The sequence below is a fragment of the Dendronephthya gigantea genome, unplaced genomic scaffold, assembly GCF_004324835.1.
Source record: "Dendronephthya gigantea isolate DGI-Jeju-01 unplaced genomic scaffold, DenGig_1.0 000076F, whole genome shotgun sequence".
NCBI lineage: Eukaryota > Metazoa > Cnidaria > Anthozoa > Malacalcyonacea > Nephtheidae > Dendronephthya > Dendronephthya gigantea.
The window spans coordinates 437,233-451,904 of record NW_021163086.1 but is presented as its reverse complement, the minus strand read 5'-3'; the positions used below and the strand labels follow the sequence as shown (position 1 = coordinate 451,904).

The 14,672-nt window shown below is 40.0% G+C and overlaps 3 protein-coding genes across 3 annotated transcripts; 1 reads left to right on the top strand and 2 right to left on the bottom strand.

Moving 5' to 3' along the window:
- Positions 1–237: 237 nt before the first annotated feature.
- On the bottom strand, positions 238–3,111 carry LOC114531905. Its single transcript, XM_028553505.1, has 4 exons — positions 3,108–3,111; positions 2,000–3,012; positions 1,301–1,856; positions 238–1,241 (listed from the first exon to the last, which is right to left on the bottom strand). The coding sequence occupies exons 1-4, from the start codon at positions 3,109–3,111 to the stop codon at positions 238–240; spliced, it is 2,577 nt and encodes an 858-aa protein (XP_028409306.1).
- A 183-nt stretch (positions 3,112–3,294) lies between these two features.
- Positions 3,295–4,875, bottom strand: LOC114531904. The gene has a single exon (XM_028553504.1). The coding sequence runs from the start codon at positions 4,873–4,875 to the stop codon at positions 3,295–3,297; it is 1,581 nt and encodes a 526-aa protein (XP_028409305.1).
- Positions 4,876–6,122: 1,247 nt separating this feature from the next.
- LOC114531934 (tetratricopeptide repeat protein 28-like) lies at positions 6,123–9,336 on the top strand. The gene is made up of 2 exons (XM_028553532.1): positions 6,123–7,891; positions 8,423–9,336. The coding sequence occupies exons 1-2, from the start codon at positions 6,210–6,212 to the stop codon at positions 8,781–8,783; spliced, it is 2,043 nt and encodes a 680-aa protein (XP_028409333.1). The 5' UTR covers positions 6,123–6,209; the 3' UTR covers positions 8,784–9,336.
- The last annotated feature ends 5,336 nt before the right edge of the window (positions 9,337–14,672 follow it).

Here is a 14,672-nt window from a genome sequence, read left to right as displayed (position 1 = left end):
CTGGAATTTAATGTGCCTTCTATCTCTACTAATACTGTGTTAAGTTCATCTACTGTTAATTTGGCATTGCCTAAAACCTTCCTGAGGCATCGTTTAACACTCCTAACCATTCGCTCGAAAAACCCTCCCCACCAAGGCGATCTTTCTAAGTTAAACCTCCAAGTTACTCGCTTCGTTAATAATTCTGCTTTTACTTTAGGTTGATTAAACAACTTCTTTACTGCTCTCTCTGCTGCCTTAAACGTCTTGGCGTTGTCTGACACTATTAGGCTCGGCATTCCTCGCTGCAAATCTTCTCATGCAACACAGAAATGTCTCCGCAGACAAATCACGCACTAGCTCTAAATGTATTGCTCGAGTCACACAACAGGAAAATAATGCGATATACGCCTTCTTGGATGCCTTGGTGCAACACCTAACAAACAATGGACCTGCAAAATCTACTCCCACATTAGAAAAAGGAGCAGCTTCCTTCACTCGAAAGCCTGGTAAATCTGCCATCTGTCTCCCCCCATATGCCCTTCCTTCTAATTTCTTACAGGTGACGCATTTACCTATAACTCGCTTTACCATTTGCCTTCCCTTCACGACCCAATATTTCGTCCTTAGCCTGCCCAAGGTTGCCCTAACCCCACAATGGTGCACTTCACTGTGACATTTTCTGACAATCAGCTCAGTTAATCTATTATCCTTGGGAATAATGATTGGGTGTTTCGTGTTGTACTCTAGCTCAGAGTTACGCAGTCTACCCTTACATCTTATGATACCTCCTTCTTCCATCAAGCCTAGACTGTTACTAATCTGGGCGTACTTTTTAGCCTCCTTTAACTCTGCCTGAGCCTGTTTAATCCATCTATTTTCCGCCTCGTCAAGCTCCTCTACTGTCAACTCTCCACAGCGCTTTTCCATGCCCTTAGACTTTGCTCGTGCATTGAACCCAAACCTAAGTACCCATGCTGTTACTCTGAAAAGTCGTTCCGCTGTCCCATAATCCTCCAGATTTATCACTTTGCTTATACTAGCTAACTCTTTACTACTAGCTACGACCATTACGGAAGACTTTCGTTCTTCTTCTAAGACCGTACTTGTTTTGGCAGCAGCCTCAAATATCGGCCACTCCTCCTTAGACCTAATAAGCCAATCAGGCCCCACCCACCATAGCTTGTTATCCTTCAATTGTGAAGCAACTACACCCCTATATCCGCGGGATTTTCCACCCCAGGACAATGTCCCCAATCCTCCTTGTTTGTTAATTTCAGGATTTCATTTACTCTGTGGCGGACGAATTGTTTCCACTCACCGTTGTTCATTATCCAGTAGAGTGCTGTCATGCTATCAAGCCACAACTTCGTATTATCTATACTAACCTGGTTTTCTAATGAATCTTTCACTGACTTTAGTAACTGCGCTAAGAGCCTCGCAGACATTAACTCTAACCTTGGAATGCTAGTTGTTTTAAGAGGTGCTACTCTTACCTTTGATGTTAACATGCGGACATAACTTCCTACATTTGTATAATAAACAACATATACTACCGCACAATATGCTTTCTTACTAGCGTCGCCAAACCCATGTAATGTGCACCCTAAAACCTCTTCCGCTGGATGTTGGTATATGCATCGAGGAATAGTGATTTCCTTGGTCTCAATCAAATCCCTATACCAGATTTCCCACTTTCTTAAAGGCTCTTCCTTAAAGCTGTCGTCCCAACCCGTCTTACTATTACAAACCTCCTGGAATAAGATCTTGGCACTAACTATCAATGGACTTATTATCCCTAGAGGATCGAACAAACTGGCTAAAATGCTCAGGAGGTTCCGCTTTGTTGGCGATAACGTCTCTGCCTTTTCTCCCACCTTGGAAATTTCAAATTTCAGTTCGTCCTTGTGGTTATCCCACACCTGCCCTAAAACCTTATGGCCCTTTGACTCACCCCCTACTGCTCCTAAAGATAACCTAGCATATGTTTCCTGATCATTGATGCTTTGTTCTGACGAACCCTGATCTTTTCGTGAATCTCTAGTTTACTCCTTAACACCTCACTGTTGGTCAACCACTTCCTTAATCTAAAACCCCCTTGTGCCATTCTTGTCTTAGCCTTATCATAAAGTTCAAAGGTCTTCTCTACCGTACTCTCACCACTGACCAGGTCGTCAACGTAAAAACTTTCCTGCAACTTTCTTACAAATGCAGCATCGATTTCGTTATACTTTGTTAAATGATGCCTTAAGGTTGCATTCAATAGAAATGGTGATGCATTCACTCCAAAAACTACTCTACAAAACCTATAAACAACTATCTCCAACTTATCACTTTCTATATCATTGACCCACAAAAATCTCAAACAATCTCTATCCGCCTTATCTACTTCAACATTCAAAAATGCCTTTTCTATGTCACCAACTAAAGCAATCCTATTTTCTCTGAACCGTATTAATATGCTGTATAATAATGGATTGAGAGAAGGCCCAACATGTAGGCAGTCGTTAAGCGATGTCCCAGACTTACCTTCCTTGGATGATGCGTCATAGACGATCCGGAGTTTAGTGGTCACTGCCTCCCTGCGAATTACTGCCTGGTGTGGTAAATAATGAACCCTTTCAACCTTCTCTAATGCAGATACTGGCTCCACTATCCCTCGCTCTACCTGGTCTCTGATGATAGAATCATACTCTGCTAACAATGCTGGCTCTTTCCTCAGTCGTCGCAGCTGACCCTTCATTCTACTTAAGCTATTTGCATAGTTGTCAGGCAACTTCTTATGGCTCTCCTTCCAGGGCAGTTTGACTGAATATCTACTTCCTGTAAATGATATTTCATCTAAAAACTCTTCATGTACCTTATCTTCCTCACTAATGCCTAACCCTTCAAAACTCCATAATTTTTGCACATTACTCTCCAAACTGTCTTCACTACTCAATCTCTGTGCTACAAAATTCACTTGGACTGGCTCCGCTCTCTCAATGTCTTGTACTCTCAGCGGTCCTGATAAAACCCACCCTAATTCTGTTTCTATAGCAACAGGTTCTCCTGATTTACCTCTCTTGGTTGTCCCTGTCTGAAAGCTCCAAAGGTAGTCTGCCCCTATCAGAACATCTACTTCTAACTCATCTTCTGACTTAGAAACATCTGAAAACCATATACCTTCCAGATGTTTATACTCCCTCCGCGCTATCTCTACATGGCTATTTCCTATGCTACATATTTCCGGCACTACAAATGCTTCCAGTGTGATAACCTTATTTCCGTTAAGAGGTTCAAGCTTTAATTCAACCACTTCCCTGTGCTCGGCTTTTACGCATTTTGACCGAACGTATTAATTCCTAACAATTCCCTTCTTATACCCCTGGGATTCGCGAGACCAGCTGCTTTGGAAGTAACAAAGGAACGATGACTTCCCGCGTCAAAGAGGACCCGCACCTTAACCACCCTTTCCCCCCTTAAAACGCCACGTGCAGTCTGCAAGGCAACCAGGCTACCAGTTCCAGCATGCAAGTTACTATTAGGAGTAGTCACATGCACATTCGTGTTATTGGGTACGTTTTTACATTCGTCATTAGGCTTGGGTATTTCGTCATGCTTACCCTCGCTCTTAGGACTCATTTCGCACAGTGCAACATGATGAGCCCCATCACAAACACTACATTTGTTCTCGACCTTACAACTACTGGCTCTATGACCCTTAGACAAACAAACAAAACATCTACCGTATTTGCGAGCCAAACTCTTTCGTGTCTTCGGATCCTTTACTCCCTCACAGTTCTCGTGTTTGTGGATCTTCAGGCAGAAAGCACAGTTTCCCTTCCTTTCACTCGCTATTAACGTGGATGCAGTTCCATGTTGTTGACCATATTTTCTACCCGACGCCGAACTCCCATCGTTTCTTTCGTACTCTCGACCCGACCTCGATCCCACCGCATCGTGCGCTTCACGTAGTTCGAGCTCTTTCTCAAAGGCTTGTAGCATTTCCTCCATTGACCACTCCAGGAAGTTCTGCCCTCTCGTAATAGTCAAGCGAAACTGCTCGGGCAGCTTCTCCATGATCGTCGGAACAACAATAGCGGAATACGAGTTCTCGTTCACCCCCAGGGCTCTCAAGGCGCGGTTATTCGTTTCGCAGCTGTCAAACAACTTCCGTAGTCTCTGCGTGTCCCTTTCTTTGTAAACTGCCGGCAGTTGTATGAGTTCATTCACGTGTGCTCGTTGAACTATGCTTTTCTTTTCGAACCGTTTCTTAAGCAATTCCACTGCACAGTTGTAGTTTGTCCCTGTTAACGCTAATCCGGCAATTGTAGACTTCGCTGGTCCTTCCAAATATCCGCGCAAATATGCAAACTTGTCAACGTCAGACAATGCGTCATTGTTGTCTATCGAGCTTGAAAACCCGTCCCAAAACTCGGGCCACTCACATACTTTACCGTTGAAGTTCTTAAGCTTTAGTTTCGGAAGCTTTGCTCTGACGATCTTTCCCGTACTGGCTGTCGATATACGGCTCTGGTCTAGGTTTCCTTCGTCTGGCGTCGTCAACAATGGCAGTCTTTGTTCACCGGATTCCCGCAGCGCGTCGTCGATTTTCATCAATGTCCTTTCAAATTCTGCGACCGCTTCGTCTGAACTTTCGACCTCTTTATTGAGCTGTGCTTCGGCGTCTTCATCTCCCGAGGTGCTTAGTATGTCAATGATCTGTTCATCGAGTTCCTTTAACCTCTTGACTTTCTCTCGTAACGTGACCTGGCTTTGTCTCAGCCATGTCAAATCCCTTTCTGCTTTCTCGTCAATCGCTCTCGGAATCGTTTCAACTATCTTCGCTACAAGTTTACTAGCCGAAGCTCTATGAGCTCCTCTCACCCGTCTTTTCCTCGTCAGATCGTCCATACCTTTCGTTGTTCCACTTCACGCTAAATCTTTTACACACGACGGCAGCGCAAATATCACTCGCTCTTTGTCCGCAGCCTCGTTCACCTTTCACAAATCCGGCTCGAAGGACCACTGTTTTGCAGAATCCCCAATCGATCCCGCGCACACTGGTCCACATAAAAAACCACTCAGGGGACTGTATTCTATCGTTTATTTAAAGATTCTATTTACAGCGTGAGTTCATGCTTCCTCTACGATCTGACTCAATGATGGTATCAAAATTCAATGCAAGCGTTAATTAATAGTGCTATATTACATTACAACGTGTCTTTGTGCCGAATCAACAATGTGTCCTTGTGACGTATTTACAAACAACTAAACTATATTTACATAAAGTGCTCACGTAACTGCTACACGCGGAACTGGCGGCGCTGCGCGGGGACCTACAACAGCAGACTCCCGCACGGCAAACTTGTAAATCAGTAATATGCGTCTATTTTAAATCGTTTAGTCTAGTGGTCTAGTGTAATTGCGCTCATTGACTGTAAAAACAATGATTTTCTAAAGAAATGAATAATGATAGTAACATAAAATTTGCATAGCATGACTAAATCGTCAGCCTGCATGGGTACGCCACTGGTACTGGGGAAGTGAGATCGTCCAATTTTAATTATTAAATTGCCTGTCCCACATCATTCGTGCTATTAATCACTGTATTCTCCACTTATGTTGATCAAGATCGGCGTATGGAAGTGGCTGTTTTCACAAGTGCCTTGTAATGATACCTTTAAATGTCGATCAAATCCGCACTGAAATCTTTATTGATATCGAGATGGATGTAACAGGGTTGGAGAAACTCTCTCGTAACAATAGACTTATACTTTTTCATATAAAAAATATTTATATTTTCAGATCGATCAACCCACCTGTTGGAATTGAAGGCCTTATTGAATACGTACAGACGAGGTCTGGCGTTTTGTCTTCTGCAAAAATGCTGTTTCTACCTAATGCGAGAAGAATATATGGAAATGCACTATTATGCAACAGAATTTAGAGACCTTGCAATAAGTTTGAACGATGCAAAAATGCTTGGAGTCGCACAATGTTTGCTGTCCAAGAAATTTGTTCTTGTTTCTTCTAATCGTAAAACCATTCTTTTCGAAATGAATTCCCAAAGTTTACAGGAAAGCCAGCCTTTCTTTGCGAGATGGAGAAGTAATGAACTATATAAACAAGAATACTCCTTGCTAAATCAACTATTCAGCACCGACAAAGAAGGTTGTGATTTTCAACATGCATTAGACCTGATCAAGCGACTTTTAAAAATCGCTTGCGATCTTGATATAACAGAAATGATAATTGAAGCCTTGGAAAACTTTGCGCACTTGTATTTTTTACTAGGGAAATATGAGCGGTCGTTCGACATCATGAGAGAAATGGTCCGTTGGAAAATTGATGAACTTGGCATAAAGTGCAAACTTGTTGTCAATTTTAGCGTTGTAGAGCTGGTATTGGGACGTAAGAATTGTTCTCTCCAACATGCTTTGGATTCTTTAGATATAGCAGAGCAAACAAAGACCCCTAACTATATTGCCTGTGCTTATGGCAATATCGGTTTAGCTCTTGAGCATATGGGTCGTTTCGACGAAGCTATTGAGCCGTACGAACAATGTCTAGAGTATGGTATGGAGCACAAAAATTACCGAGTGATCAATAATGCGTTGTGTAACCTGGGAAGAGCGTATGAAGGTCTTGGTAACATCCAGAAAGCAAAGGAATGTTTCAAGAAAGCGGTGAACACCAAACGTCCGCCTAAAGCCTCCTGGGGCGATACTGAAGACTTTCGCTTTACCGGCGAATATCGGCTGGCTAAGTTAGCTGTGGAAGAGCGAAACTGGGATGAGGCAAAGGTGCAATTAATGGTGGTCATCGAGAGATGTGAAACTCTGAGAAAGAGCATTCAGGATAGCCAGACAAAGATCACATTTAACGATACACAACGTAAACCGTTTCAGTTGCTACAGCATGTCATGCTTGAAGACAACAGTAAGATAGAAGCTCTTGTTGTTGCAGAGAAAGGACGTGGAAGAGATTTCTTTGATAAAATGGAAGGTGATGTTGGGATGTCACTCGATTCCGGGAATATTTTGTTGAATATGATAAAGAGTCAAAACATAGCTGTACTTTTTATATCGGATTTGGAGGATGTCGGCAAATTGAGTCTGTGGTTCATTTCATCCAAAGGCGAGTTACTGAAACAGTGTTTAATCCCGAGCAGTGAATGTAATAAACTATTGGCCAAGTTATACGGAGCGCTTCACAAGACACAAGGAAGGTACGAAATTGAGTTTAAGGCCACGGCATATGAGGAATATCCTTTGATTGACTATGCAATTAAATTATTGAATGACAGGCAATCACTGGAGAGTCCATGTCTGCAGGTGGACATTGAAGCAGAGAGCGATTCGCCATCAGATGAGTCGGTGCTTGCTAATACTTGCATGGAGCAACAAGAACAAGCTGAAACAAGCATGACGCTTCTAGACCTGATAAATGAACTGTCAATATGTATCTTGAAGCCGTTTAGACAGGAAATTGAAAACGTCATTAACGAACCCTCAACCGGCACAACTCCTAAACTTCTTGTTATTCCGCAAGGGACATCATTCAATATTCCTTTTTCAGCACTAAAACATAATGGAAAACCGCTCTGTCACCATCTGACTATCATCGAAGCATTTTCTTTCCATTCATTTGCTCACTCCACCAAAGAAATAAATGAGAATAAATGCCAGATAGCTGGTTTCGATAATGCTTTAATAGTTGGAAACCCAACCCATCCGGATGAACTACCGCGGGCCGAGGAAGAAGCCAGAGAAATTGCGAAGATTTTTGGTGTCGACCCATTGATTCGAGATGAAGCCACGAAGGATGCGGTGTTGAAACGACTTCCAGCTGCTCGGTTGATTCATTTCTCCTGTCATGGTGAAGAGGGTGGCGAAGCATTGTTAATGGCCAAAATCTGTCACATGAGGTAGGCCTAATAATTATATGCAAACACGATTGTATTTTATATAAACATTCTCCCACAAGTGACATCTTCAGTGCATGAGTAAGTAATAAGAAATTTCTAACAAAACGCGTTCAAACACAGTGAACATTGAGGCTTTAAATCGTTAAAAATAGCTTGCAAAAATTCTGCGAATACACTGGTATCGGAGCAGCCTCGAGAATGTAATTTCCAGCAACAATTTTCTGTATACAGTGCTCTTGTTAAGCCAGACATACAGAAAATATGTAGTGCATCATATCCAAAGGAATTGAAAGAAGAAAACTAGAAACACTTTTTAATTGAATTTGAGAAAAAAAACTTTTGGCTAAAATCTTCTTATATAGTCTTCTTAATTGAAAGTGAATTTTGGATGGGTGCTTCCTGCATGTGATTATCTGTTGAATACAAATCTAAAACGTTAATATCATATTTAAAACAACTCCACCGTTAACCTATTCTTCACAAGATTATCGTTAGCGATATATAGTTCATGACCATCAATGTTTTTAATAGCGAAAACGATTATCGCCTGACAGCAAGAGACGTGGAGAGTATGAAGTTGGACGCTGATCTTGTGGTTCTCAGTGCTTGCCATACAGCCCATGGTAAAATAAATAGTGAGGGAGTTATTGGATTAGCGAGAGCTTTTCAAGTGGCTGGCGCACGGTCAATCGTCACTGCCCTGTGGGCCATACCAGACAACGCGACTAAGAAGTTTATGGAAGAGTTTTATGACAACCTATGTCGTGGGCAGCCGGTTGCAGACGCAATCTGCGCAACTCAGGTGAAAATGTCGGAGTCCGAAGAATTTTACGATGTCATAAATTGGGGATCATTTAAAGTCTTCGGTGCAAATGCGAGAATATATAAATAATATAATGGTATCTCAAAAACAGTCGAAAACTGAAATTTGGCAAGAAAATCCTATACCAGTGGCATACCACTCCGTCGGTAAAAGTAGGCCTGTAAATATCATGTTTTGTGAGAACATTATGCCATTTTGGTTCGCAATACTACAGTTTATATCACCGGAAATTTGTTGCAAAATCCATATTATGGAATAGTCAGGGGCGCAACTAGAACGATAATTAGGGGGGTGAATATTCATTTATTTTGTAAACTATTGCACTCAGTAGAAAAGGAATCCGTCGGGCAGAAAGTGCAATAGCTTACAAAAGAAATCCATCGGTCAAACCCCCCCCCCCCCCCAATTATTGTTCTGTTACGCCACTGGAAATACTAAATAGTATGGATGATAGTATGAAAGTTTATAATGTTCAGTATATAGATATATAGCTATATATAGCGTTCATATTTCCATAGTTGAATTTTGAAAAACAATTCCAGTGCATGTTTATAAATATTCGAGACATGCAACGTTGGCGTTATCTGGGTTGTAGTTACAGTTAGTTACTGTAGGGTAGCCAGCCCGACAAATTTCATGTCATAATAGCTATTGGGAATTCATTGTTTTCACAGTAAATGGACACCAAAATATTAGCATAGCGGGACAAATCGTCGACGCTGCCACGCTGGTTATGTTATTTGCAGTTATAAAAAGGCCATGTGTCTATTTTCAGATAATTGTTTCGGCATTTCTAATAATTATGCATGCATTCAGTTTAATTTAAGCACTTGTATTCACGTTAGATGATTAGAAATTGGGTGAGCGAAATAGCGTCTGGTTTCCTCGGGCTGCCTACTCTGAACATTTCGGGTAATTCCATGTAACCTCACTGCATCGTAGCAGCAGGTACACTCTCACCGTGGCACATACCTCGCCCAGCCGTCTTCGTCACTAGACTACACGATCATTGCTCCAAAGCTCAAAAACGAAATAGATTAATAAATTAGCTTTAAGGTACACCATGTAAAGTATTTAATACTTAATACTGCAAAGCTTTCGGTCCGTTAACCCGGGCCTTCTTCATTGCACTGATGAAAGCCCGGGTTAACGGACCGAAACTTTACAGTATTAAGTACTAACGTGATGTACCTGAAAGCTAATTTATACTTATTGATGTAAACTTACGAGAATTTTATTATATGAAATAGATTAGCCTTAGTAAATACTTGAGGTCATTTTAACTTTTAAGCATGTAAAACATTTTAGAAAATTCCGAAAATCTTTATTTTGGTTGGAATTTACGATATTTTCATTGTTCGAAAAAGAAATCAAATGCGCTTAAAAACGAAAAAAAATCGTCTAGATCTTAGTGAAAATCAGTAAGGCATTTTCAGCACTTTAACACATTTTAAAAAATTTTGAAAGTGAATAAATAAGGGTAAATCGATTATGATTTTTTGCTGAGGGTAAATCGATTATGATTTTTGGCACTTCACTCGATGTGGGTAAATTCTAGAAGTTTAAAGGGTCTTAAATTTCGACTGGAATTATACACACTTCAAATTCAGGTTGATGGAAAAATATGAGTAAACAGTTAACTATAGGTCTCCCGGCAGGAATCGAGCCTACGCTTTTGCAATACCGGTGCAAGAGCATTGCACTGGCAAGAGCATTCCGAATTCTAAAACATCGGATTCCCAGATCCCAAAGCAAAAAATGTCGGATTCCGGATTACTTTACATGGACCGATAAAAGTTTAAAGTTATGTAGATATCTTCTCATATGTCACACTTACACCAAGTGTCATATTGTTATATGTTTTTTATTTCTTCTTACGCGAGGTAGGAGATCTTTACAATAGTTTTAACTAAAGTTCGCTAATGTTCTCTTCTTTCTCCGTTCTTCTCTTCTCTACTTCTCTATCTTCGTCGTTTTGCGTTCTTGTCCTTGGTCGTCTGTCCTGTAGGTTGAGCTTCTTAACGTTTCATAAGTTAATCTTTACTCCGTCAGTCCACTCCGCTAGTCTACTGAAGGTTCAGGTGCTGTGCACGCCCTTTTATAATGAGGGTTCAGTGACTCTTGCATACGTCATCAACCATAGTGGGCTGATCCTTATCCAGCCAATCAGCGTTGTACATGTAACCAGTGGGTTGGTCTTAGAAGCTCGTTCCAGCTCTCATATCTTGTTTATTTAAGGCGTTGTCGCACTAGTCGAGTTGGTCTTCTGCTCAATCGATCAATACTTAAAAATGTTCACAACTTAAAATATTCATCATCAACAACTAGTAAAATATACCAACAATACGTCTGTGAACAATATCTTTTAACTTAAACTATTTTCACTCTTATTTTATCGAATTGAACTTGTGATGACGTAATCTATTACATGCTTGACCGAGCAACATTTTTAACACAATTGATTGACATATGAACTTGAATGGCCTACAGCGCGCACACTTTTTTTAAAGAATGCGACCATTAAGATAAGTGACGACTTACGAATGTTTATCCAGGTATTAATTCTGAGAGGATTATATTTATTTTCACCTTATTACTTATTTAATCCCACGATATGTCATACATGAAAGGGAAAGGCGATTAATGGTTGCGAATGGGCCGAAATTATATTTACTCAGGCGTCTTGCGGCAAAAATTAATCACTAATCCCTGTCATGCTCTTGATATTTCTTTTTTTTGCAGCTATTTTTATATGCATATCTCTAAACACAATAAAGCTTTGCGTAACAATCCTCCTCACCTAGAATAAGCTGTCCCCAGCTTCGAGTGAGCTATAATGAACTTATATATGTCTACAAATTCGCACTATTTTTGAGCTCGGCGTGGCTATCACGGGCATATTACCAAATGCCTAATAACTGAAACTATACACATAGTACGTGTTGTTATTCTACGACGACACTACATAATCGATTATACGAGATACAACTGATCTAAATATAATTGACTTATGCCTACATGCACCTCAGGGGTAATCTAACTATAATAATGTCATATAATTATATTAAACACGTCAGAATATAGCAATATTAAACCAAAATTAGTGTGAAAACAAGGGGTAAAAAAATTCCTGTTTTCCTGAATGTATGTACCAGGGACTTTAGCGATATAATAAATTTTGTAGATGCAGTCAGAAAGTGTACCAAAAATTATTCAAATTTCATAAAATATCTTATCATTGCAACAGCGAAAATTGTATTCAGATTCTTGGTTGATCAACTCACATAACAGGAAATTATTATAAAGCTCTTCCGACAAAACATCTCTCCATAATAATAACCTAAACCTATATATACGTCTTAATAATTCTTCAAAATATTTCAACTTATGCAAACAAATTTTATACGTATACTTCTTAATATATAACTGAAACTCATTTTACTTTTTTAAACGTCATGCACGGCAAACCAAACTCCAAAATGTAGGTTTTCATCGACAATATTAATACCGAGTCTACATAGAGAAAACAAGAATTTGTCTAATATTTAAGCTTTTGGCTTGAAAAAGAATTATAATCCATTACAACAAGTTTGGGAGACCCTTGACTGTCCCGGGGGAAGAGAAAAATTTATGATCGACGAATGACGCACAAATAGAGGCGTCAGAATTAAATTTATATACTGACCCAATTAAAAACATGCATGCGCTATCCTACGGCAACATGTTTAATCAGCATGCTGAGTGTACCTAAGGAATTTTAGTTGAACAGCTATACTCTCGTGTTTGATATTATGGAACATAAACAGACAAATTACAAACATATACGTGTAACATGACAATAACAAAAGCTGATATATATTATACAAATCTTAAAATTCGTCCAATTTCATGTCCATGTACAAGCGTTCTAACCATCAGGAAGGATCCGGGGAACTCTGAGATTTTTCTGCCGCGTCTCAGTAGCCGTTGCATAACCACGGAGGCTTCCACTGGTGCGTCTTTAGCTGGATTTCTGGCATAGCCAACACGTTCGGATAAAGAGAGTACATGTCGCCAAACTCGTATTGGACTGCAGACTGAGGGCAAAACAACTGTAGTTTCAATTGTAGTTCGAGGGAAGTGTAGAGGTCGTGGACAGTTGTCTTGAACATATAACCAAAAAATGAAACAAAGTCTAGCATTGCCATAAGTAGAAGTATTGATGAATGCAGAACGTGCGTTTCCTTCGAACCAGTCATCAGGTCGTTTCAGCAAGGCCAGAATTCACCCGTTTCTAAGCAATGTTTGTAATATTGATTGTTCTGACTTCTTCTGAGTATATAGTAGACTGATTGAGTTTCCGAAACGTTTTGTAAGGCCGATCCTGCACCAAATTGTTATAAGGTTTTTCTAACGTTTCATATACTTTTTTTTATTTTCTCCGGTAGTCCACTCCGCTAGTTCACTCCGCTAGTTCACTCCGCTAGTCTACTCCGCTAGTTCACTCCGCTAGTTCACTCCGCTAGTCCACTCCAGGTTGTTGGTTCTGTAAAGGTTGAGCTTTCTTAACGTTTCATAAGTTAATCTTTACTCCGTCAGTCCACTGAAGGTTCAGGTGCTGTGCACGCCCTTTTATAATGAGGGTTCAGTGACTCTTGCATACGTCATCAACCATAGTGGGCTGATCCTTATCCAGCCAATCAGCGTTGTACATGTAACCAGTGGGTTGGTCTTAGAAGCTCGTTCCAGCTCTCATATCTTGTTTATTTAAGGCGTTGTCGCACTAGTCGAGTTGGTCTTCTGCTCAATCGATCAATACTTAAAAATGTTCACAACTTAAAATATTCATCATCAACAACTAGTAAAATATACCAACAATACGTCTGTGAACAATATCTTTTAACTTAAACTATTTTCACTCTTATTTTATCGAATTGAACTTGTGATGACGTAATCTATTACATGCTTGACCGAGCAACATTTTTAACACAATTGATTGACATATGAACTTGAATGGCCTACAGCGCGCACACTTTTTTTAAAGAATGCGACCATTAAGATAAGTGACGACTTACGAATGTTTATCCAGGTATTAATTCTGAGAGGATTATATTTATTTTCACCTTATTACTTATTTAATCCCACGATATGTCATACATGAAAGGGAAAGGCGATTAATGGTTGCGAATGGGCCGAAATTATATTTACTCAGGCGTCTTGCGGCAAAAATTAATCACTAATCCCTGTCATGCTCTTGATATTTCTTTTTTTTGCAGCTATTTTTATATGCATATCTCTAAACACAATAAAGCTTTGCGTAACAATATTAACAATGAGTAAGTAACAGGACGACGTGCATATTGTTTGTGTTTCGTATTACCATTTCTTGCTAAATCATTGTTGCCTCACGCCTGAGCAACTCAAAGATACAAATTGCAAAGGATTAGTTGAAACATCTATCGAATTTAAGTAAAAAGAATACGGGGTAAGGATATAATCTCTATTAGACACAGGCAACGAAGCAAGGTCAACATATAAGCTATTTTGCTATTGTATTATTTCAGTAAAATGTTTGGTGTCATATTGCCGAGCACGAAATTGTCTGATATGTTACCGAAGTTGGTATTTTTATAATGACTTGTAGCATGTAGCTCAACTACGATCATTGTTTTAACAATATGGACTGTCTAATGCTAAATCAAATGACATTAATATATAAACTCCTCCAGCAGTCCCAGTTCAACCTCGTTCACACAGAAGACCCAGGGAACGAGGTTGGCCCCTGTTATGCATGTACTTATTCCAATCATTCCACGGGCAAAATTCTTCAGCGAAATGCAAAATATTTCGCCGGCTTCTTTTAAATTGTGAGCCATGAAGTAGAAATGTAATGTATTCCAGCGGTCGCATTTAAAAAAAAGCGAAATATTTCGCAATTCGACGACGAAAAGAGCCTGTTGAATCACTCTTTAGAATAAA

What these genes read in the sequence shown, in the direction of transcription:
- LOC114531905 (XM_028553505.1), bottom strand. An exon ending in AGATTCACGAAAAGATCAGG is followed by an intron (nt 1,857 to 1,999) that starts GTTCGTCAGAAC and finishes GAAATTTCCAAG; the next exon opens with GTGGGAGAAAAGGCAGAGAC. An exon ending in CTACTGGATAATGAACAACG is followed by an intron (nt 1,242 to 1,300) that starts GTGAGTGGAAAC and finishes TTAACAAACAAG; the next exon opens with GAGGATTGGGGACATTGTCC.
- LOC114531904 (XM_028553504.1), bottom strand. Translation starts at nt 4,875, where the DNA reads ATGGACGATCTGACGAGGAAAAGACGGGTGAGAGGAGCTCATAGAGCT.
- LOC114531934 (XM_028553532.1), top strand. Translation starts at nt 6,210, where the DNA reads ATGATAATTGAAGCCTTGGAAAACTTTGCGCACTTGTATTTTTTACTA. An exon ending in GCCAAAATCTGTCACATGAG is followed by an intron (nt 7,892 to 8,422) that starts GTAGGCCTAATA and finishes TGTTTTTAATAG; the next exon opens with CGAAAACGATTATCGCCTGA.